Source organism: Amphibalanus amphitrite, unplaced genomic scaffold (assembly GCF_019059575.1).
Source record: "Amphibalanus amphitrite isolate SeventyFive unplaced genomic scaffold, NRLGWU_Aamphi_draft 000762F_arrow, whole genome shotgun sequence".
NCBI classification, from domain to species: Eukaryota; Metazoa; Arthropoda; class Thecostraca; order Balanomorpha; family Balanidae; genus Amphibalanus; species Amphibalanus amphitrite.
In genome coordinates, this window is record NW_024882256.1 from 1 (window position 1) to 24,065 (window position 24,065).

The 24,065-nt window shown below is 55.1% G+C and overlaps 1 protein-coding gene and 1 non-coding gene across 2 annotated transcripts in view; one reads left to right on the forward strand and one right to left on the reverse strand.

Moving 5' to 3' along the window:
* Positions 1-195: 195 nt before the first annotated feature.
* The window catches only part of LOC122365765 (Down syndrome cell adhesion molecule-like protein Dscam2), a gene marked incomplete at its 3' end in the record, with an annotated part of 88,965 nt that continues 65,095 nt past the window's right edge, over positions 196-24,065 (reverse strand). The window contains exons 14-31 of the mRNA XM_043337255.1: positions 13,583-13,870; positions 8,588-8,707; positions 7,799-7,975; positions 7,132-7,431; positions 6,775-6,906; positions 6,368-6,486; positions 5,777-5,932; positions 5,434-5,546; positions 4,728-4,969; positions 4,204-4,359; positions 3,389-3,525; positions 2,913-3,063; positions 2,391-2,551; positions 1,785-1,893; positions 1,440-1,600; positions 1,076-1,146; positions 517-541; positions 196-371 (exon numbers count right to left, since the gene is read on the reverse strand). Coding sequence (XP_043193190.1) covers positions 196-371; positions 517-541; positions 1,076-1,146; positions 1,440-1,600; positions 1,785-1,893; positions 2,391-2,551; positions 2,913-3,063; positions 3,389-3,525; positions 4,204-4,359; positions 4,728-4,969; positions 5,434-5,546; positions 5,777-5,932; positions 6,368-6,486; positions 6,775-6,906; positions 7,132-7,431; positions 7,799-7,975; positions 8,588-8,707; positions 13,583-13,870 — 2,794 coding nt within the window. The remainder of the gene's footprint in view (positions 372-516; positions 542-1,075; positions 1,147-1,439; positions 1,601-1,784; positions 1,894-2,390; positions 2,552-2,912; positions 3,064-3,388; positions 3,526-4,203; positions 4,360-4,727; positions 4,970-5,433; positions 5,547-5,776; positions 5,933-6,367; positions 6,487-6,774; positions 6,907-7,131; positions 7,432-7,798; positions 7,976-8,587; positions 8,708-13,582; positions 13,871-24,065) is intronic.
* Positions 929-999, forward strand: Trnag-ccc. The gene has a single exon. It is a non-coding gene; the product is annotated as a tRNA-Gly (tRNA).

The following is a 24,065-nucleotide window of genomic DNA, read 5'->3' on the forward strand; positions in this document are numbered from 1 at the left end:
GAGGAGAGAGAGAGAGAGAGAGAGAGAGAGGAGAGGAGAGAGAGAGAGAGATCGGCTTGTACCGATGGGAGCCGAATGTCAACACAAGGAATACCTGCTTGTAATGACGAGCCCGCACGGTCTTTAGAACAGAACTGCGAGAGGCGCACACGGTCCGCGGCGCAGCGTTAGTGAGCTGCCGGAGCCAGCACTGACCGTTTGCGGTACTCGACGACAAAGTAGAGGATCGGGCAGCCGCCGTTCTTCCACGTGTTGAGGTGCAGCTCGACGCTCTTGGCCTGGATGCGCAGGAAGCGGTCGGCCGGCGGCATGGTCGGCGCCTGGCCCTTGGTGCGAGTGGTGAGCACGGCCGACTGCTCGCCGGGACCACCCTGCGGCAGCCGCCACACACACGCCGGTCAGTGGGGGCGGCCGTCCGAGACACAACGGTCACCAGCGGTCACTGCTCGCCGGGACCCACCGTGCGGCAGTCGTCACACATATTATACCTACACTCTACAGGTCACCAGCGGTCACAGCAGACTGCTCGCCGGGACCCACCCTGCGGCAGTCGTCACACACATACACACCGGTCAGTGGGGACTGGCAGCCGTCAGACATATACAGGTCACTGCTCGACGGGACCCACCCTGCAGCAGCCGTCAGACACTGCAGCCCCAAGTGACTGGGGGGCGGGGGCTGGCAGTCGTCACACACACACCGGTCAGTGGAGAGTGGGGACCCAAAGTAGAGACCCGCTCTGCGGCAGTCGTCAGTTGTCACACATCGGACAGATCAGTCACCGGGGCCCCGCTCAGCGTGGGAAGATGGAACAGCCCTGGATTTAAATCAACCGCCGAAAACAAGGCAAACTTGCATTTTGCATGGAACACGCCAGGCACTAGTACTACGATCATAGCTGGCCGATATTTCGACGCAACAACCCGTCGCGCCGCTGGTGTAGTGGTATCATGCAAGATTCCCATTCTTGCGACCCGGGTTCGATTCCCGGGCGGCGCACGGTTTTCGACCCGCTGCCGGTGACCTGTAACAGGGCACCAGGAGGGCGCCCGGCTGCCCCTGCCCGCTCTCTCACCCGTTGAAGGCGGTGGCGTAGATCTGGTGTTTGGTTCCGCACCAGGGGCTCTCCAGGGTGAACGACCGCGCCTGGAATCCACGGCAGGACACTCATCAGCACCATGTACAAGTTAAGACGACACACCACGGCTAGCGACAAATAGAACAAAAAGTAGAATAACTCATTTGCGGCCGATCAGTCGAGCCTTTAACAATGTGTCCACGTTATTTATCTGTTATGCGTATCGAAGTGGGTCGGCACTCGGCAGGCAGCGTGATTATTTATTCTCCGCTCCGACTCTGCCCCCCCCCCCCCCCCCTGTACCGGGACCGGCGCCGTGTCCAGCTCTCGGCCCGTGTCCTCTGGCGAGTGGAGCTCTCACCTTTTTGGGCACCTGGACGGTCTCCCACTCGCCGAAGGCGGCCTTGTAGTGCAGCGTGAAGCCGAACAGCGGTACAGAGTCGTTGGGGTCGGGCTTGAGGCGCACCTCGATCGAGTTGTTGGATGATCCGATCAGCAGCACCTCGGGCGGGTACGGGGGCGCTGACGGACCAGGGCGGGGGGGGGGGGGGTCAGCCGGGCAACGGGGCGCGTACACACGCACCAACGGGCACAGGGAGTAGCCATCACAGTTTAGTTCCACCAAACAGCCTGTCTTGCAAACAAACCAAACACCCATGTTCAGCCCCAACCCCCTCTCCCGCGGCCGGTCAGGCACCCGCCTCACCCTGGACGACCAGCTTGTGGGAGACGGTGTCCTGTCCGAACTGGTTTTTGGCGATACACGAGTACTCGCCGCGGTCGCCGCGCTGCACGCCGCGAATCTGCAGTGAGCCCTGTAAGGCAGAGAGGTCAGGGTCAGTGGTCAGGTCAGTGGTAGGTCAGTGGTCAAACTTTAAAGTCAGGTCAGTCAGAGGCCATTGGTCAAAGTCACTGGTAAAATATGGTCAGTTATTGGTCAGGGTTAGAGGTCAGTGATGGTCAGTTGTCAGTAGTCAGAGGTGAGTGCCGAGTGGTCAGTCGAGGTCAGCGGTCAGTGGTCAGAGGCTAAGTCAGGGTCAGTGCTCAGGGTAAGAAGTAAGTGGTAAGAGACCAGAGCTCAGAGATCAGTCAGGTCAGTGGTCAGAGGTCAGGTCAGGGTTTGAAATTCATGCATTGACTGAATATTAGCCGTTATTGCATTCTGAACTGTCACCAAGTTCCGGTTACCGTCCTCACAGCACAGGCGGGTGTCAGGGCTGGCGGGGGTTGGGGCTGGGGTGGGATTACCAGTCTCACAACACAGCACCACTGTGTGGCGCACCGCCGCCCTCCCGGCTGGCGGGGGACCCACCTCGGGCATGATGCGCATCCGGTCGTTGGGCTGGAAGGGCTTTCCGTCGCGGTGCCAGGCGATGGTCGGCTGCGGCAGGCCCACGGCCAGACACGGCAGCTTGGCGTCCTGCTGGAAGTTCACCGTCAGCTCGTCGTCGAACGAGGCGATCCGGGCCGGAACTGAAACACGGCCGGCAGGGGCACGCGATGTCAGTATAATTACAGACGGGGGGACGGCGTCAGTGGCGAAGGACAGAGGGTTCTGTATCAGTGACGTGAGGAGAGGACTCGGCGCCAGCTCAAGGCCAGACCAGCCATTCGGTTCCAACGGAGCATGGCAGCCGGTCGTAGCGGCGGCTCCGGTGGCGCGCCGGCCACCGGCCACTCACCCTGGCTGCGCGGTGTGACCACTGCGCACTGAACACTCACCCTGGCTGCGTGGTGTGGCCACTGAGCACTGAGCACTGACCCTGGCTGGACGGGATGCCCAGGCCCACTGAGCACTCACCCTGGCTGGACGGGATGCCCACCGAGCACTCACCCTGGCTGCGGGGTGTGACGGTGACCTTGTTCGAGGGCGGCCCCTCGCCCATGCTGGTGTCAGCGTTCACCCAGAACTGGTAATTTTGCGTCTTTTTCAGCCCGCTGGCCCGGTAGGACTGCTGGAACGGCGTGACGCGGTGCATCTGCGGCTGTGGACGGAGTGCATGAGTGGTATTGGGTTAGCACTTTGCTCGAATGTAAATAAGGCGAACCACAACATTTCAGATTTCAGACCATAAATGAGACGTGTGCCGCAGCCCCCAGTCGGTCAAACCTCACCCAGCCCAACGCTGCAGTGTGCTACAACAGGCCGCATCCTCACCGACACCTCAGGACCAGTATTACAGCCGGCAGCCCCGACCCGCACTGCCGTCAGAGCGGTACCCTATCACAGGGCGGCAAGCTGCCAGAGGCTGCGGTACGCCGCCAGCAGTGAGTACGCTGCCGCCAGAGGCCCAGTGCGCCGGCACTCACCTCTCGGCTGCCCTCCTCCATGAAGTAGACGGTGTAGCGTTTGATGATGCCGTTGGGGTTCTCCGGCTGCCGCCAGCTCACCAGGATGCTGTCGGACGACATGGCCAGCGCCTTGATGGCCGCAGGCGCCTCGGGCACTGCGGCGAACAGAGACGGACGGGGTCAGGGGCAGCGGCAGAGACGGACAGTCAGGGGCCGCAGCACAGATACGAGCACGTTCAGGGGCAGCGGCACTGAGACGGGCGCCGTCAGGGACTGAGGACCAAAGGCGGCCAGGAACTGGTCCGAGGCGGCCAGCGAGGGACATACTATGTGCATCCCCAGGTGGAAGGGGTACATCGCAGCGTGGGGCTGGCACTGGGGAAGAGCGCTGCAGCTAGTCCCTGTATACCCACCCCGGTACACCCGCTGTACACCCACCGTCCCCTGTATACCCCCTGTACACCCCGGTACACCCGCTGTACACCCACCGTCCTCCTCTGTGCGGCAGATGGCTGATCGGCTGCGCGGCACGTCCTTACTGTAAGTACACCCCACTGTACACCCCCTGAGCACCCACCGTCCTCCTCTGTGCGGCAGATGGCTGATCGGCTGCGCGGTCCGTCCTTACTGTAAGTACACCCCACTGTACACCCACCGTCCTCCTCTGTGCGGCAGATGGCTGATCGGCTGCGCGGTCCGTCCTTACTGTAAGTACACCCCACTGTACACCCGCTGAGCACCCACCGTCCTCCTCTGTGCGGCAGATGGCTGATCGGCTGCGCGGCCCGTCCTTACTGTAAGTACACCCCACTGTACACCCCCTGAGCACCCACCGTCCTCCTCTGTGCGGCAGATGGCTGATCGGCTGCGCGGCCCGTCGCCGCCGCCCGTGTAGGCCAGCACGGTGATGTTGTACTCGGTGTACTTTTTCAGACCCGTCAGCAGAGTCTCGGTGCTCGTCGACTTGGCCATGTCGATCGTACTGTCATCTGCGGCGGAGACGGTCACACTGGTCAGACGGTATGCGGTTACAGGTCAGATGTCAAAGGTAAGAGGTCCGACGATTAGAGGTCAGACGATGCCTAGAGGCTTTAACAGACCGTTTCCTCAGCCGGGAAATCGCATGCGAGAGCCTATTAAGCTACATTAAATCACGCTCGCATCAATCGTACGCACTTCCCGCATGCGATTTATGCGAACAAGATTTTAATGTATTTGAACAGGCGTTCGCAGGCGATTTCTCGATTGCGAGCCCTAATGCCGGTATCCCAATCAACTGATTCATTCATTTCACCAAACATGCAGGCCTCCAATCTAAGGACCGGCGCCGCGGCTGCCGCCTTTTCGCTCTACTCACCGTACCAGGTGCTGCTGGGTCCGTACATGACCTTGTAGCCGCGGATGACGCCGTTGGTGGCGCCGGCCGGCGGCGGCGTCCAGCTGGCGCGGATCGAGTCCGACGTCAGCGTGCGGCATGTGATCTCCTGCGGCGGCGCCGACGGCACGCCCTCGGCCGTGAACTGGCGCTGCTCCTCCGACTGCGGCCCAGAGCCCTGGCTGTTGAACGCCTGCACCACCACCTCGTACTCGCGGAACTCCCTGTCAGAGAGGGGCACGGGTTACGTACCCGCGGAACTGCCTCCCAAAGAGGGGACTGCTCGGGTGAGGGGACAGCGGAACCACCTGTGACGGCGACCAGTGCGGACAGGCCCGAATATATCCTCGGCGTAAGTAATGGCTGTTAAATGGGCACCAGCAGGCTCTAGACGAAAGGGTGATGGGACTTGTGCCAAAACTGTGCCAATATTGCAATACATAATTGATGGTTCGTGAATCGTGATACACACTCCGTCTCTGAAATATGATGATGTCTGATATCTTCTTAACACATCCAAGCCATTAGATGGTTAATGAGGAAAAAAGATCGTGGCGAAATGAACCAGCGACCACGGCTGGGACAACTCGCAAAACACCGTCACTGATGTGCGCAGCGCCGTCACGTCACAGATGTGCATTGTGCATAGCGCCGTCACGTCACTGATGTGCGCAGTGCCGTCACGTACTCGAGTTTGGTGATGCTGACTTGGTGTTTGCGGGTGGCTTCGTTGGCGAACTCGAAGGTCTGGAAGGAGAAGCTGTTCTTGCTGTTGGACAGGCGGTGGCCCACGTAGTAGCCCTGCGGAGACAGTGAAGGGCGGTCAGAGTCGTGGAGGGCCGAAGGTGTTGTTACTTTACAGCAGACTCGTTGTCATGAACCAGCCGCTAAACTGAACAGCGGCCCGCGAGCGCAATCCTAACAAGGAAAATATGACGAGTCACACTCAGTCTATGTAATACAGTCGGACGTACAAATCCCCCATCGGTCCGCCACCCTCCCCACGGTTCGGCCGGCTCTCCTTTCCGTACCAGCACTTCCCCGTTGAGCAGCTCGTCGCTGGGCGGTTTCCATGTGACGAGCAGGCCGCGCTCCAGCGGCTCCACCACCACGGCCGTGGGCGGCCCGGCCGGCGGCTCCTCAGAGGTGACGATCGTCACCACCTCCGACGGCTCCGACGGGCCCACCTGTGCAGGGAGCGGGGAGGCAGGTCAGCACGGGGTCGCACGGGTCAGCACTGGTCAGTGGTCACTGCAGTTACCCCTCCAACGGGCCCACTTGTCGGCACCGATCAATACGGGGTCAGGACGAGTCACTGCGCAGTGCACACTGCACAGCTAGACACACCATCGGTCATGGGTCCACAGTGACTCAACAGGGCATGCACTGCGTGAAACTTCAATAGGACCAACAGTAAAACGAGCATCTTACAAAGCAGCGAATCGCCCTAATTGTCCGCAGCGTGCGATCTGTTATGTTTTTAAATCGTCAGTGTGCTAAATCCTTTCCTAATACAGTCCATAATTAGCAATTACCTCGAATTAGTTCCTAATTCACATTACCAGTCATGCAGTGTTTGTCGGTTGTCTGTTTGGGGCCCCGGTTCTGTCTGGGTTTGTTACCTCGTTTTCGGCGATGATCCTCATCTGGTAGGCGGTGGCCGGCCGGAGGTCCATGACGGACACGATCTCCATCTTACCAGGGATCACCACGCGCTCCATCTCCTTAGAGTCCCACTCGTCTGCCGGGCGGGCGGGCGCGGGCGTCACACGGCCGTCACAGCAGTCACAGCGTCGCACAGAGCGTCACAGCGGCACACAGACCGCCACAGCGTCACACAACCCTCACACACTGCTGCCAACCGCACTGAACAAAGGGACAGGGAGAGTGGCGGCGGACAATGGCTACATTTCGATGGGGTATCTTTGCCGGGTCTTTTGCAAGCGATACTGTCACCAAGGATCGATCGCTCTGCTACCGACAACACGGACGCCCCCTGCATTTGCCCAGTGCACAGGCCGGCACCTACCCTTGGCCTTTTTGTACTGGATGATGTACTGGAAGATGTCCGAGTTGCCGTTGTAGGGCGCGCTCCAGGAGAGCTCCACAGAGCGGCCGGACTTGTTCAGCACTTTGATGGCGAACGGCACCTCGGGCTTCTCTGTGGACGGGAAAACAACGGTCAGCGACGAACTCCTCTGCGCACGGCAAGACCAACACACCTGTCTAACAGCTAGAGTTGGTACTGAAAACGCACAGATAATGGAGACGCGTTTGTTAAGCTAATTTTCGTCACCTTTGAGTGAGTAAGAGGGCTTTACACGATTTCCACCCCGTGGGTACGCAGTCACAGTCTCTCCCTGGTTACACATACAATGCGTCTCACCCTGGACGATGAGGTTGATGGTGGTGTTGTCCTGGCCGAACGGGTTGCTGGCCACACAGGTGTAGGTGGCCGAGTCGCGCCGGCTCGTCTCCTGCAGGCTGAGGTCGGAGCTGGCGCCGCCGTCCGTCTTCTGCTGGCGGATCGTGTAGCGCGGCGACGGCTCGCGCGCGCTCAGCGCCGCCCCGTTACGGCTCCATTTGATGGTGATGGGCTGCTCGCCGCGCGCCTCGCAGACCAGCACGGCCGGGTCGCCCAGGCGCGCCGTCTGGTTCCGCAGCTTGATCTCAAAGTGGGGCGGCGCTGCCGGCGGCCGGGCCCGTCACAGGCACGTACCACATACACAGCACACACACAGATGACAGAGGTGAATGTGGGACCAGAGTAGGCCACTAGAAAATGTCCGTTTACTACGCATATAACTCATCCACGGCGAAATACCTCACGTGTCACCCGCAACGAATCAAGCCAAGTCTCAATCCATGTAAATCTTACTAGCAAAAGCGCAGTGACATTTAAGCCGCACCCCAAGTCCTAACTATGCCTACCCTCGCCTACCCGCCCAGACTCGCCCGTCCAGACTCCACCTACCGCTGGACCCCCACCCCGGCTCACTCTGCGAGTACCCACCGACCCGGACCACAGCACGCCCACCATCATCTCCGCCTACCCTGTACGTTGACGTAGATGACGGCGGAGAGTGTGGGCCCGATCTGGTTGTCGGCCTCGCACAGGTAGTAGCCCTCGTCGCGCTTCTGGATGCTGTTGATGACCAGTGTGCCGTCGTCGCGCACCTGAATACTGCTGTCCGAGTGTCCCAGCGCCCGGTAGTCCTCGGGCCGCGAGCCTGCGCGGGCACCGAGACACGGCGGTCAGCAGACTTATAGGACCAGACACAGACACGGCGGTCAGCAGACTTATAGGACCAGACACAGACACGGCGGTCAGCAGACTTATAGGACCAGACACAGACACGGCGGTCAGCAGACTTATAGGACCAGACACAGACACGGCGGTCAGCAGACTTATAGGACCAGACACAGACACGGCGGTCAGCAGACTTATAGGACCAGACACAGACACGGCGGTCAGCAGACTTATAGGACCAGACACAGACACGGCGGTCAGCAGACTTAGACAGGCCACGGCATGGCGGTCAGCAGACTCACAGGGATCAGGGACGGCAGAGACTCACAGGGGCCAGACACGGCAGTTAAGAGACTCAGAGTCCACGGCACTATCCAAGACAGTCAGATCAACACTCAACATTCCACTGGCTCTGATGTGAAATAAAATTCGCATATTCATGGCAAAGCACAAAGCAAGCAGCCAGTAACTAAACACAGGTCCCTTCTGACAGACCCCTTGTTGCAGCACTGTTGGCCCGTTGAACACGACTGCTGTATTCCGCCGCCGCTGCCCAGCACCGCTCCGTCGCTCGGTGTGTCTCGGTGCTTACCTGCGGCCTTTTTCCAGGCCATGCGCGGCTTGGGGAAGCCGTCGGCCTTGCACTGGATCTCGGCGGTGCTGCTCAGCGCGAACTCCTTGTCGGTGGGCTCGATGATCCAGCGGGGCGGCACTGCGGGCCGCCGGGCGGGGGTCAGCGGGGGCGGGGGTCAGCGGGCGGGGGCGGGGGCGGACCTCCACAGCCGCCCGGCGGAGCGCTACACACCGCGCACCAGGACCAGCTCCAGTCACCCCAGCCGAGCACACCGGCTGCCCTTCAGTGATTTATTGTGAACAGATATAACGCCGTAATTAAATAGACGGCACGAGCTTGGAACTGGTCCTGGCTATCACAGTGCAAACAACAATGGCTTATGGCACGATTTCTTTTAAAGATAATTTGAGTTCAATTATGAATAAAAATAATTGACTACAAAACTTTCGCACAAGCGTAAAGACTTCTTCATTTACGTTAACTTAAACAAGAATGATAATGAAGGTATCAAAATTTAAGCTAGGGCCCCAACTAGTTATATACGTTACACTTGAACTAAGTGGAGTACAATATGTCTACAAACAAGACAAGACGCCTCTTCCACAACTGCCTTTTCACAGTCACAAACGCCGTGACAAATTAAAGCCGCCATCTCACGACCCAGTCAGTTTACCAGAGTCCTGGGCAGTTGTGGAGGGGCGCGGTGGTCGCCTTCCCTCGCACACTCAATGTGTCATATAGAGTGAGGTGCGGCATGCATTAGGTACGTTACGTTATAGTACGTTACGAGGGATGGGCGACCACCAACACAGAACAACATGCAGCATGCGGTGTGAGTAGATGGGGCAAGAAAAGAGAGAAACGGGGTGATAGAGGGGCGAGAGACAGAGCAGGATGGGGACAGGAGTGCCTCCTTCAACAAAAGTAAACTAAAATTCATAATATTGCCTTTGACCACCAGTCATTAAGCAATTAAACAAAAAAGTAAAATGAAATGTTAAAATGCCTGCAAAAACATAGATACCAGAACTTAAAAGTGACCAAATGAGCAAACTATCGAGACCGGCCGAGCCATCTGTCCACCGGACGGTGATGATCCAGGGGCCGATGAATATGGCCGACGTCTGCCCTTCCCAGGCGGCGTCCCATCTGCTGCGTACGGGTTCACCGACCACAGAGCGGGAGAACATATCACGTCCGACGTCTCCAGCACGGGTCAGGTCGGCGGCAAGTCACGGCCTCAGCCCCGGCGTCAGCTGCACGACGCTGAGCCCGGGCAGTGGAACCCGGCACCCCGGTGTGATGGGGACAGTCGTCACTGAGACGGAACTCTGCAATAGCTGGCTTCCATCAGTCTGATCACGGCAGCCCTGGTGTCATTCTGATAATCATTTCATGTACGCCCAGAAGGTCCTCCAAACCAAAGTACAGTGCATCTCTGATCACTAAAAAGAGTGGAGAAACCCATAGGCTACTGCGACGAGACGACCCCTAACTTTGTTCACTCAGTCAAGGCATGGAATGGAGGTGTAACAAATGATATGAATGATGTTTTGAAACCACCCATATCTAATGGAATGAATGCTTAGCATCTCTTGATAAGCAGGACCTCTTCACCCTTCACTAATCAAACATGAATAGCATATAAACCGACCAGTGAGGTACGAGATAGAAAAAAGCAGGCAAATCAGCTAAATGAATATCAGAGCACAAACCATTTGACAGAATCGAGTCACTATGGGCACCAAACGGCCAATTATGGATGAAGGGAGGAATTACAACTGTTAAAAATCCTCATGAAGAGGACACTACTGATTTCAGCTACAAACTTGCCGGAGAGGACAGGTTGTTATTCAAACCAGCATGGGCAGTAAAGTGAAGAGTTTAGCTCGGGTCATCGGTCGACTGGAGCCGCCTGACCCCCAGAACAACGCAGCTGCATCGAAAGGCGCGGCACCGGCATCGAAAGGCATGGTAAGGTGGAACCGGGCAGATCCCAGACAGAGTGGCCAGGAAGGGGACACCGGAAAGGCCAGGAGCCCGACGCAAATTAGTTAGACCATGGGAGAATGAAGCATGACCCTAACTAACCCTTAACAACGAGCGTGGTTGCGACGGTGGCCTCTCCGGCGGCGTTTCTGGCCCGGCAGGTGTAGGTGCCCGAGTGTCCGTGCGACACGTCGCGGATCAGGAGGATGCTCGTGCGCCGCCCCACCGACTGCGTGACAAAGCCGCGATCCATGGGCAGCTGCTTGCCGTGGAACGTCCATTGAATGGACAAGGGCGTGTCGCCCTTGTACACGTTACAAGTCAGCGAGACGTCGTCACCGGCGTTCAGAGCGTCCTCGACTCCGTAAACGGCCAGCTCGGGTGGCACTGAAAACCAACGAATGATGCGAAAGATGCGTTAGCCAGTGGAATAAAGAGTTAAAACAAGGCGTTGATGAGGATACCTTTAGAAGGAACTGACAGAGGTTTGAAGCGGAGGTCTCCGGCGGACGGGCGCACTGACCCCTGACCACGAGTGCAGTGGCCACGGCGGCCTCTCCGGCGGCGTTGCGCGCCCGGCACGTGTAGGTGCCCGAGTGTCCGTGCGACACGTCCCGGATCAGCAGGTAGCTGGAGCGCGGGCCCACCGGCTGCGTGCTGAGCTGCCGGTCCATCGCCAGCTGCTTGCCGTGGAACGTCCACGATATGGAGAGCGGCGTGTCGCCCTTGAAGGCGTTACATGACAGCGAGACGTCGTCGCCCGCGTTCAGGGCTTCCTCGGCTCCGTACACGGCCAGCTCGGGTGGAACTGCAATGGATGGTGTGGGAGACCAGACCAGTTAGACGCCTCCTAACAAAACATGGCACGCTGGTTGCTGAGAGAAGTAGAATACCACTGCTGGCTGGTACCAGAGGTTTGGATGGCGTGGATGAGGTCTGAAATATATCGTCAAGGATGTCCAGTAGGATCCAGTGATCAGTTAAAGGACACTTAACTAAATGAGAATCTGATCACCAGAAAACTGGGCGCTGCCACTGACCCTTGACGACCAGCGGCACGGCAATGGACGCCTCCCCGGCGGCGTTTTTGGCCAGACAGGTGTACGTCCCCGAGTGTCCGTGGGCGACTCCCCGGATCAGCAGGATCCGGGTCCGGGCACCAAATGTCTGCGTGACGAACTGCCGGTCCATGGGCAGCTGCTTGCCGTGGAACGTCCACGAGATGGACAGCGGCGTGTCGCCCTTGTACACGTTACAAGTCAGGGAGACGTCGTCGCCGGCGTTAAGGTCATCCTCGATCCCATACACACTCAGTTCCGGTGGGACTGGAAACGAAAAAATATTGCACAGGTGACACCAATGTGGTAAAATAAAGAGCCGTATGAATGTTTTGCAGTTCTTGTGCGCGGCTAGGTGCGCACATTAAACTTTGGACTCTAAATTCGGCCATAGAACTGGAATTGCGCGATCGGAGGGTAGAGGGCAGGGTCAACGCAACAAGCTTCGCTTAGCGGTGGCTCTGTCCTTGTGAATGATTCCTATAAAAAGGTTCCGAATAAATTTATTTAAAAAAAAATGTTTCACACCAGAGACAATCTTCCAGACCTAAAAAAAATTGTTTTACGAACTGTGAGGAAATATAAGAGAGAAGCCAGAGATACAACCATTATCTGACCAAAGAGCACCACTTCCGACCTGAAACTGTTCCTATGTCCAACCGAGCCTGGCGGACGGCCCGCTCAGAGTAAAGGTGTTCCGACCGAACCGTGCATGCCAGCGCTGAGAAATACATACTGTCGCCTGTAAGACACCAGCGGCTCAGTACCTACTGCAAATGAGCCACAAGCCGTGACGTGGTAACTGGTATTCCACGCCACTAGCTTCATGGGGAACCGAAAGTCGATGTGATACCACGTACACTTCAAAGTTAGGTTTTCGAGCAAACAAATCAAACGAAGAGGCAAGCGAGAGGAAATAGAGGTTATATTATCAGTGGGAGGCAATACATAGGAGAGCCAGAAACCAAACCCTACAATCGAACGGCTGCAAACTAACCCTTGACAACTAGAGGGATAGCGACTGATGTCTTTCCCGCCGTGTTCTTGGCCAGGCAGGTGTATGTTCCCGAGTGCCCGTGGGACACCCCTTTGATCAACAGGATGCTGGTGCGATCGCCAGCAGCAAGTGTGGTGAACTGCCGCTCCATGGGCAGCTGCCGGCCGTGGAACATCCACTGAATGGACACCGGCGTGTCGCCCTTGTACACGTTACAAGTCAGGGAGACGTCGTCGCCGGCGTTCAGAGCGTCCTCGACTCCGTAAACGGCCAGCTCGGGTGGCACTGAAAACCATTGTACATAAATTACTTTGCAACTCGAAAAAAGCCAATCAAACCGAAACGAAACGTGGGGAGAGATGCAGGATTTGAGAAAATCAGGAAGACTGGAATGAGAAAAAGAAGCCGAACCGGTAAAGTGCACTGACAATTAAAACCCAGAACGCAGAAAGAGAGACTTAACTGACCCTTGACTACTAAGGACGCCGAGTAAGTTGTCTTGCCGGCGGCGTTTCTTGCAATACAAGTGTACGTGCCGGAATGGCCATGCTGCACCGATTCAATAGTGAGAATGTTGGTTCTTTGTCCGATGGACAGGGTGTTGAACTTCCGATCCATGGAGACATCGCGTCCGTGAAATGTCCACGAGATGGTCATCGGGGTGTCGCCCTTGTAGGCGTTGCAGTTGAGAGAGACCTCGTCACCAGCGCTCAGCGCCTCCGGAGACGGAAACGGAAAAATCTCCGGGGGCACTGGAAGAAGATACAGTACTGGAGTCAAGTGGTATAACCAAACCATTTAACCAGCTATTGAAGACAAACATTTCTTCTTGGGGGATTTCACCAGCCCCATATAGTTGAAACACCTACCCTGATGGATGTAACTGAAGCGAGGCGAGGCCACGGGACATTAAAAGGATATCGGGGCGAGGAGTGGGTCCTCTGGCGATCTCGAGTATCGTGGACTGACCCTTGACCACCAGCCTGGTGGAGTAGGACGTCTCCCCGGCCGCGTTGCTCGCTCTGCACGTGTACCGGCCCGAGTGGGCGTGCTGCACGGACGGGATCATGAGAATGTTGGTCCTGGCGCCGGCCGGCAGCGTGCTGAACTGGCGCTCCAGCACCGCCGACTCGCCGCCGTGGAACGTCCACCGGATCGACAGCGGCCTATCGCCCTTGTGGACGTTACACGGCAGGAACACCTCGTCCCCCGCGCTCAACGCGTCCGACACAGGAAACGGCAAAATCTCTGGCGGCACTGAAACGCATCAAATCAACAAATAAATATCTGGCGAAGCATTCAACAGAAATATAACCTTTCATCCTAATGAAGGAGGTGAGCTTGGAGACAAAAGGATATAAGACGCTGATTTACTTCGGGTCATGACGGCCATCGAATCTCCTCAGCGGGGTTTCTGGGACAGGAGAAGTGGAAGACCGCACTGACCCTTAACGACCAGCTTCGTCGAGTAGCGAGTCTCCCCGGCGGCGTTTTTGGCCAAACATGTGTATGTTCCTGAGTGGCCGTGAGACACCCCCTTGATGAGCAGGATACTGGTGCGGTCGCCAGCGGGAAGCGTGACAAACTCTCGGTCCATGGGAAGCTGCTTCCCGTGGAAGGTCCACATGATCGTCAGCGGTGTGTCGCCCTTGTAAACGTTGCAGTTCAGGGACACGTCGTCGCCTGCGCTCAGCTCTTCAGCCGTGGGTACCGGCAGGATTTGTGGAGGGACTGAAAAGATGCCCAGAACCATGTCAGGTCTACAACCAAGATAAAAAGAAAAAAACACGTTGGAGGCCCATGACTGAAGGAAAGGACGCCATAATATGTGACGCACTTGTCCAGATAAAAGGAAGCCAGTCACTCAAGGAAAATGAAAAGCGGAAAGAGGAGCAAGGAATACTGAGGCATCAGTTAACGCGTGAACATGTTGGCATGCCGCCCAGCCCGGAGCACAACTGACCCCTGACAACCAGCGAAGTGGACAGCTGTGTAGCGCCGGCGGCGTTCCGAGCTCTGCACGTGTACGTCCCCGAATGGCCATGAGACACAGACTTGACCAGAAGCATGCTGGTTCGATCGCCGAACGCCTGCGTGGTGAACTCCCTCTCCATGGAGACGTCGCGGCCGTGGAACGTCCACGAGATGGTCATCGGCGTGTCGCCTTTGTAGACGTAACACTGGAGACTGGCGTCATCACCGTCACTGAGCGCATCCAGAGCCGGGAATGGAAATATCTCCGGCGGAACTGGCGAACAAAGCAGTTTAAGATATTAACTATGTAGATCCACAACTGAGGCTGCTCTTCGACACTTTCGTTGGTGCCGCCACCAGTGTTCGTCAGAGACTGATGGCAGTGCGAGGAGAGGAAGGCGATTAGCGGAGAAGGGATGCGGAATGCGGAAGGACCATTGAGGACTGCCGAGGAGAGGTGTATGTAGCCACTGACCCTTGACCACCAGCTCGGTGGCGTAGGTGGCGCGTCCCGCCGCGTTGCGCGCCGTGCAGGTGTACGTTCCCGAGTGGCCGTGCTGGACGGACCTGATGAGCAGGATGTTGGTGCGGTCCCCGATCGCCTGCGTAGCCAGCTCGCGGTCCATGGACACGTCGCGCCCGTGGAACGTCCACCGGACCGTCATGGGCGTGTCGCCCTTGTAGGCGTTACACGGCAGATACACCTCGTCCCCGGCGCGCAGGGCGTCCGGCGTCGGGAACGGGAAGATCTGCGGCGGCTCTGGAACGTGCACCGACAGTCTGAGGAGACGTCGTCACGCCTGCAGCGACGGGCACAGCACTGCCTCCGAAGTTCGAACGACCGCAGTGTATGCAAGCCTGCTGGAGCCTTGTGCGGTTAGGACCAGGATAATGATACGCCAACTCACTCAATATAAGAAGCGGGACAGAACCCGGAGCATCTTCTTCCACAAGCTAGCCAAATCCTCCCAGATTTTACAGGCAAATGAAAGCCATGTCTTCATAAGATAGGCAATGGGCATAGTGTCGGTGCATAGTGATGCCATGAGATTTTCAAGTCAGCTAATGATAAACAAATTTAGCTATGGAAGCATAACAGCCTAGCTATTGAAATCCTGTCGACGGCATTGCATCATTCAATCTGACGAAATCTCATCAACTAGCAAATAACCAGAAAGTCCAACTTAAGGTGTAGCGGCGCCGAGGCGCCGAAGATGCGCACGACTCCGGGGTGCAAGCGCCGTCGGTGTCACAAGCATGTGCATTTTGCGTTTATTGTGCCATTTAACAGAAAGTTGTTTTTGTTGTTCAGCTAAAATGTGCAAAAAGTTGTTTTCATCAAGTTTGCATTGTGTATTGTAATTTACGGCTTTATTTCACTTAATATGTTGACTAAACAAGTACCGTAAATATGTCCGTTTTTGGCCGATACTTTGTTTGGCGGTATCACCACCTGTCTGCGCTGTGATTGCGATACAGTCGAAACCATTGCATTGCATTGCATTGCATTGCATTGCCACATCGCATTAGAAGAGAATATAAATTGGTATCACGAACAGGCAGCGATGCGTTTAAGACGACGCGAGGAGCGCAGGCGGGAACAGTTTCGACTGTATCACACTGTATCGACAGTGTGACAAGTCGTGTGTCGAAAACTACAGTTTCGACTGTGTCGACAGTTTTGACTGTCGCACACTGAAGTGACAATTTCGACTGGGTCGAACTATCGACTCATTGATGCGACATTTTAGACTATTTGCAAGAAGTTGAAATGACAGTTTCGTCTACGTTGAAATGACTGTCGTTTGTACAGCGCCCGAGACCCGTTCGACTTCATTCGTCTCGGCGCTAGTGGATCGTCGTACCGGCGGCTGTCTGATGTCGGCCTGGAATCGCCGCCGCTGCAGCGTCAAGTCAGGGATTGAAAAACGCTAGTCTCGGCTTGCCGGTACGTTGGCTCTCGTGCAAAAGGCTGAGTGGGGTCAGTGACCCTGTTGAGCTCGATAGGCTTGTGTCTTGTCATGTAAGGCGGCTTGTATTGCCGATCGCATTGGTGTTTGAAAGGTACGTTTCGCTTGTATCATACGTACCGTTTGAATCATGAATTTGTCGCGGCTGACAGTGCAATTGTTAAGGGCACAGCTTTTGGCTAGAAATCGTAATGCCAAAGGCACTAAGGCTGTACTTGTAAAAAGGTTAGGGGAAGCTCTTCAAGAGGAAGGCATTGATGTTACCCTATTTGTTGCTCGCCTAATCGGTAACTCTGTGACCGGGGAGGGTCAGAATGATGAACGTCAGGTAGGTCAGTCAGCTGCTTCGGCTACCAGTCCTGTCGTGACCAGTCTCGTCGACGGAGGCTCGAGGCCCAGCCAATCAGATATTGCTATTGACGCTGTAGATCCCGAGGATTGCTGCATTGAGATTTCTGGTGCTGGTGCTCGTTTGCGGGCCTCCGCTGCTGGTCAGGACGTTGTTCGGGACCCGGTAAACCAGCGGGCTGTCTGTCCTGATGAAGATGTGCGGCCAGCTGACAGTGCTTCCCATGATGGTGGGTCCGTCTTGTCTCGGGGAAGTGCAAGATCATCACTGGCTTCGACGAAGGCCCAGGAGTCAGCTAGACGAGCTGCTCTGAAAGTGAAGATGAAGTTCCTAAAAGAAAGGCAGATGTTGGAGCTTCGTGAGCAGGAACTGAAGATGAAGAAGGAGGAATTGAAGCTGCGTGAAGCCCTTGAAGAATCTGAAGCCTTTGAAGCCGCGCTTTCAGAAAGCGGGCCTAACTCGACTGTTTCAACGGCTGTTGGAGGAACCGGTAACAGCACCCAGGAAAGGATTTCGCCCATTTCGAGACCGGCCACTCCCCCTCCGGCACCAGAAGCTAGACGTACCGAGAACGAGGATCATCAGGCGAGCTTGATGAAGAAGTTGCTCACCTCGTGTGTTCTCCCAAAGCCAGACATTCCCGTGTTCTCAGGCGATTTTGCCAGATTCCACCAGTTTTTGAGAGCGTTTGATGGACGAGTCGCTAGCGTGGTCGTCGATGAGGAAGAGAAGCTTCGCTATTTGGAGCAGTTTACGTCTGGTACACCAAGAGACATCGTACGGGGATGCATGTTCATGAAGACCGGTGGCTATGAGGAAGCGAAGAGGCTATTGATGAAGAGGTATGGCAACCCTGACCGGATGGCTGAGTCATTCATCGACCGTCTGGTGAACTGGCCACTTGTGAAGGCTGATGATGTCGCCGGACTCGACAAGCTCGCGGTAGAGATGAGAACCTGTCACAACGCGGTGGACAGTCTGATGGGAGCCAGCCATGAGCTGAACCATCCAAAGACAATGAAGAATATTTTGGAGAAGGTGCCCTTCGCAATTCAGGAAAAATGGCGGAGAGAAGTTGACCGTCTGGCAGAAGGAGATGGAAGGTCTGCACTATTCTCTGATCTGGTCAGCTTGATTGAAGTAGAAGCTAGAATAGCTTCGAACGCTGCCTTCGGCCGTCAAGTCTTTCTCAAGAAAGACGTATCAAGAACTGATAAGCCTCAGGAGACCAAAGCCAAGTGCAACTACATCAAAACCAAGGACATTGGAACCGAAAAGAAGACATGTGTACTGTGCAATAATGAGCACAACTTGTCTGCGTGCCCAATTTTTGCAGAGAAACCATTGGTGGAAAGAGAGAAGCTCGTTCGTCAGCACGTGCTCTGCTTCGGATGTCTGGAGGCGGGTCACAGGTCCAGATGGTGTAAGTCCCGTCTGACATGCATGGTGTGCGGGAAGGGCCACCCATCTGTGCTCCATAGATACCAGACGGCGACGGTCAGTCACGATAGCCCGCCGATGACTCTATCAAGTGACAAGCAGGCGCCGCAGGCAGCAGCAAATGTCCTCTCTTCTAGAAAAGAAGGACAGTCAGGTATGAAGATGCCGATCGTTCCTGTGAAAGTGAAGTATCAAGGTGGGACTACTGTACAGACTTATGCCTTTCTCGACAACGGTAGCTCATCCACCTTCTGCAGTCAGTTGTTGTTGGACAAGCTAGGGGTGCCCACCTCGGCGAAGACCAAACTCTCCGTCCTCACCGTGGCCAGGGATCCGCTCAACGTCTGGACGGCTACCATTGAGGGCTTATCGATATGTGGCATAAGCGACGAAAGTGGCCCCGTTGACTTACCTGAGGTGTTCTCGTTGGGAAGCATCCCAGCCAGCCGGGAGGAGGTCTGTAGAGTTGACGATCTCTCCGACTGGCCGCACTTGCAGGAAGTCGTCCCGCCTGACATACACGCTGAAGTAGGACTCTTGATTGGCGTAAACGTCCCCGCTGCTCTGGAGCCTGTCGACTTCATCAAGAGTCGTGACGGCGGCCCTTTCGCGGTAAAAACCAGGCTTGGATGGGTGGTCCAAGGTCGAGTTCGACACTTGAAACCGACGCAGCCGAAGAGCACCACGAATCGCATCAAAGTGGAGCCCCAGCAGCTTCATCTGGACGACAACCTGGCTACTGGAGAACGACACTTGTCTGTTGAAGATCCTCGATGGCGGAGCGGTGACACAGTTCAGCCGCCAGAGGTACGCTTGAGGAACGTTCTCCCCTTCGGCGCCAGGTCCTCACTCGGAGTTGCTGACTGTGCTCTGGGGCACGCTGCGGAAGCCAGTGGTGACAGAAGTTCGTGGCTGAAGCCAGATGAATCATTGGAGACTGACGATGCTGTTGTGATCGCCGACAGTGGCCTTCCAAGGATCCAGCGACGACTGGGTCGCGTGATAGAAAGGCGTGCTGGCCAGGACGGAATGGTGAGAAGTGTTAAGGTTAGAACAAAGGGCCGGGAGATGTGGCGCCCAGTCGTGAAGCTAAAGGCATTGTACTAGGCACCAGCTGAGCGAGCTCGCTGTGCAATATGCCAGTTCGATTGAGACAATCCCTGTCTTGCGAGGCACTTGTTGATATGGGGAAATGCAAACGTGCGCACTACCTCTCTCATGTTCTCCTCGTGTTCGCTTTTTGATGTTCGGCCTTGAAGACCGAACGGGGAGGGTGTAGCGGCGCCGAGGCGCCGAAGATGCGCACGACTCCGGGGTGCAAGCGCCGTCGGTGTCACAAGCATGTGCATTTTGCGTTTATTGTGCCATTTAACAGAAAGTTGTTTTTGTTGTTCAGCTAAAATGTGCAAAAAGTTGTTTTCATCAAGTTTGCATTGTGTATTGTAATTTACGGCTTTATTTCACTTAATATGTTGACTAAACAAGTACCGTAAATATGTCCGTTTTTGGCCGATACTTTGTTTGGCGGTATCACCACCTGTCTGCGCTGTGATTGCGATACAGTCGAAACCATTGCATTGCATTGCATTGCATTGCCACATCGCATTAGAAGAGAATATAAATTGGTATCACGAACAGGCAGCGATGCGTTTAAGACGACGCGAGGAGCGCAGGCGGGAATATAAGGCATATTGGGGGGGGGGGGGGGGGATGCAGGTAGGATTGAAAACAACGGAAGGATCAGGCACCCTTACCACCAGTTGCCACAAGACTGACCCTTGACCACCAGTTCCGTGGAAACGGACGTCTGCCCTGCTGCGTTCCTCGCCGTGCAGGTGTACGTCCCCGAGTGGCCGTGTGCCACCGAGGGGATTAGCAGCATCTTGGTGCGCGAGCCAAACGCCTGCGTGGCAAACTCCCTCTCCATGGAGACGTCGCGCCCGTGGAACGTCCACGAGATGGTCATCGGCGTGTCGCCCTTGTACGCGTTACAGTTCAGTGACACCTCGTCTCCAGTGCGCAGGGCCCCCGGAGCTGGGATCGGCAGAATTTCCGGAGGAACTGAAATGGATTCAGCGCAGCGAAAAGTGTCAAACAGCTAGACCGGTTCACAGCCAAGGTGATTGGGAACGAGGAACGTCAGCGCCTTGAACTACCCATGCTATCCAAAAGCAGCTGCCTGTCCTATGATGTGTAGAGGCTTGACAAGGGGCGAAGCCCTCGACGACACGAGGGACTCTCCTACCCTACGGCAGTCGGGTTGGTCGACGGGAACAGCAGGACTTCGGCACGCACAGAAACACGGTCCAGAGGTGCTGCCAGGTTACCATACATGAGGAGGCTGCCAGGTTTTGCATACCAGGACAGTTACCGGGGTTACATGAGCGATCCGTTCCAAATACGCACTACGCTAATGCGCATCAGCTCCCCACAAACGTATCTACGGCACCGGTTACATGAGACTAATTCGTTTTATCTACGTCAAACGGATCTTGTTTGGCTCACCCGTGCTGACTCCTCGACGGCCGGTAATGCGCATCACAAACGGAATAGGATTAGCGTACAGTCATGGCGCAGTTGCGGCATTTACCGAGACGACTGAACTAAATTTTAAATACTTTTATCATTTGATAGGCTCAAAAACATTTAAAATTAACATGAAATCAAAAAATGAAAACAAAGTTTTCTTGTTTTAAGTCAGTGGGCACTGATTCGCCATGCAGCGACAGCAGGGTGGTCAGAAAAAATTATCTATCAAAATATTTCATTCATTTTGTTTCACATGCAAAGACTAAACCAAAATACCAACATTTTTTTGCTATTTTCTACGAGGCAGCCAATAAAAAAATGCTTATTATTTTGCATTTTGACGCTTCCAGTCAGCAAAGAATAGTTCTTGTGAAATACGGCCCGAATCGAATAACTCGGTTACATGAGCGATCCGTTCCAAAGACGCACTTACGCTAATTCGCATCAGCTCCCCAAGAACGCATTCAGTGCACCGACTACATGAGCAAATTCGTATTAGTGACGTCAAACGGGTCTAGTTTGGCTCTCGGCCCGATGCGCATTACAAACGGAATAGCATATAAATGTGGCGCACTTCCGTAGCAATAGAGGTGACTGAATTAAAAATGTAATATCTCATGTCTTTTTTGCATTTAATCTGCTCAGAACATCCTCAATTAACTTAACAAAAAAAAGTTGAACATAAAGTTGTCTTGCTTTGACTCATTGGGCACTTGCCTCTCTTGATTCGTCTGTAGTGCTGTCAGAAAAATGTTTCAACTGAAAGTACTTTGATATTTTCTTTTTGGTTTTCACTATATTTATTGACAAAATAGCGATATATTTTTTTAATTATTATTTCAAAAGAAGCAAATGAAAAAAATACCTATTATTTTGCATTTTAATGTTTCTTTTTGGAAAGAAATAGTTCCTGTAATACGTATCTTGGTCCTATTCGCTTCTAAGCCTCTTTCTCAGCGGATTTTGTTTGGACCGCCGATTCGTATTAGCAGGTGGATACATGAGTCGGTAGTACGCTCCTGATTCGCATTAGCGGTGAATCCGATCGTGATACGTATTTGCTTTGCTCATGTAACCGCGGATCGGATCGCCGATTCGTACTAGCAGGTGGCTACATGAGTCGGTAATGCGTTCCTAATTCGAATTAGCGGCTAAATACGTATTTACTGTGCTCATGTAACCCCGATAAGTGTCATTAATTCGATTTAACTAGTGTCATTAATTCGGGTTGACTGGTCACTATTTCATGGATAAGCGAAGCTCCACCGACAACGCGCCGCCCAACCAGGACAGAAAGGAGAATTGTCATCCGATGATTGGCTCAATATGAATGCTAAGGGGATCCTACCTATAAGCTGGCCTCCGTACTCCATAACCGTTTCCAGAAAATGATCTAACCATGATACTTCTTTAATTGTCTGTAGGTAAGCATGTACAAACATGGAAAGAAGAAATATCGACCAGAATTTTAATAGCCAGGAGGCGGAAACAGGTGGTGCGGAACAGCAGGATGAAAAAGGAGGACGTTTTGTCACAGACAAGCATTTCCACAGCCGTAAAAACTGACCCTTCACTACCAGAGCGGTCGAGAGCTGTGTCACCCCGGCCGCGTTTTTGGCCCTGCAAGTGTAGGTGCCCGAGTGGCCATGTGACACGGCCTTGACCAGCAGAATGCTCGTCCGGTCTCCGGCCGACAGCGTGGTAAACTGACGCTCCATCGACACGTCTCTGCCGTGGAAAGTCCACGTGATCGTCATGGGCGTGTCGCCCTTGAACACGTAGCACTGCAGCGTCGCGTCGTCGCCGTCTCTCAGCGCATCGAGCGTCGGAAACGGAAAAATCTCCGGTGGCACTGAAATGACAGGTAGACGATCCATTCCCAGGCTAGCAATCAGCTGGGGTGATCATGTTACGATTGCTTTCGAAACACAGAACAACTACGTGTAAGAATAGAGCCAGAGAGGCAACATGGACATGGTTGACTGGATAGGATAGAACAGATTCGGATCGAGGGTACCTAATATCTACATCTAAGACAACCACCACACTGACCCTTGACAACCAGCTGTGTGGAATATTCCGCGCGTCCTGCTGCGTTTTTCGCGATGCACGTGTAGGTGCCGGAGTGGCCGTGTGACACGGCCGGAATCACTAGCATCTTGGTGCGCGTGCCCACCGCCTGCGTGGTGAACTCCCTCTCCATGGAGACGTCGCGGCCGTGGAACGTCCACGAGATGGTCATCGGCGTGTCGCCCTTGTACGCGTAACACGTGAGACTGGCGTCATCACCGTCCATGAGCGCATCTAGCGCCGGGAACGGCAATATCTCCGGCGGAACTGGCGAGCACAGGGATGCCGCTCAGTAGCGCCGCGCACACCTCTGGAGGACCGGGAACCGGAGCTCGCCGCAGGCCCAAGGAGAGGGAAGTTGGATGGGTACGACTTAACTGGGTTTCACCAAATCGTGTTTATCTTTTAAACCATATTTATACAGCTGGGTTAGTCAGTGAAGAGAAGGTGATGCTGGTGCAGAACCCTGGGTCAGCCTTGGAGGAGCCAGACGAGCAGGCCGAGCCTCACGCACCAATCAACTTTAAGCCGACGGACGCACTTACCGAATAGAGAAGCCCAGAAAGTATCTAAATCGTAACTGAAAAGAACATTAAGAACTGTGAGGAACACAAGGATCAGATACCTGGCGTGTACTAAGGGAAACTATATCGGCACCTCTAGGTGTCGTTTGGCTTAACCCACGTTTCAAACGATCATGCTATGCGGGTGTGACGGCAGGACCGCGCGCCACTGACCCTTGACGGTGAGCCGCGCCGAGTGGACCGCTGCGCCCACCGCATTCGTAGCCGTGCACGTGTACAGTCCGCTGTGACTTCCGTCAACAGACTCGATGGTCAGGAAGCTGGTACGGGAGCCCGCGCGGAGCACCAGCACGCCCATTTCACTGCTGACCGGCCGGCCCTCGAAGGTCCACTCTATGGTTATGGGCGTATCGCCCTTGGCCACACTGCAGGTCAGAGCCGCGTCTCTTCCCGTGCTGAGCGGCGCGTCCATGCTGAAGGGCACGATCTCCGGCGCTTCTGCCAATTCAAATGTACCCCGGCATCGCGTTCAAGCTAAATAATATGCCAAAGAGAGGCTTCATGTTTAGGGAATGAACGGAAGGAAATGGGCCAGG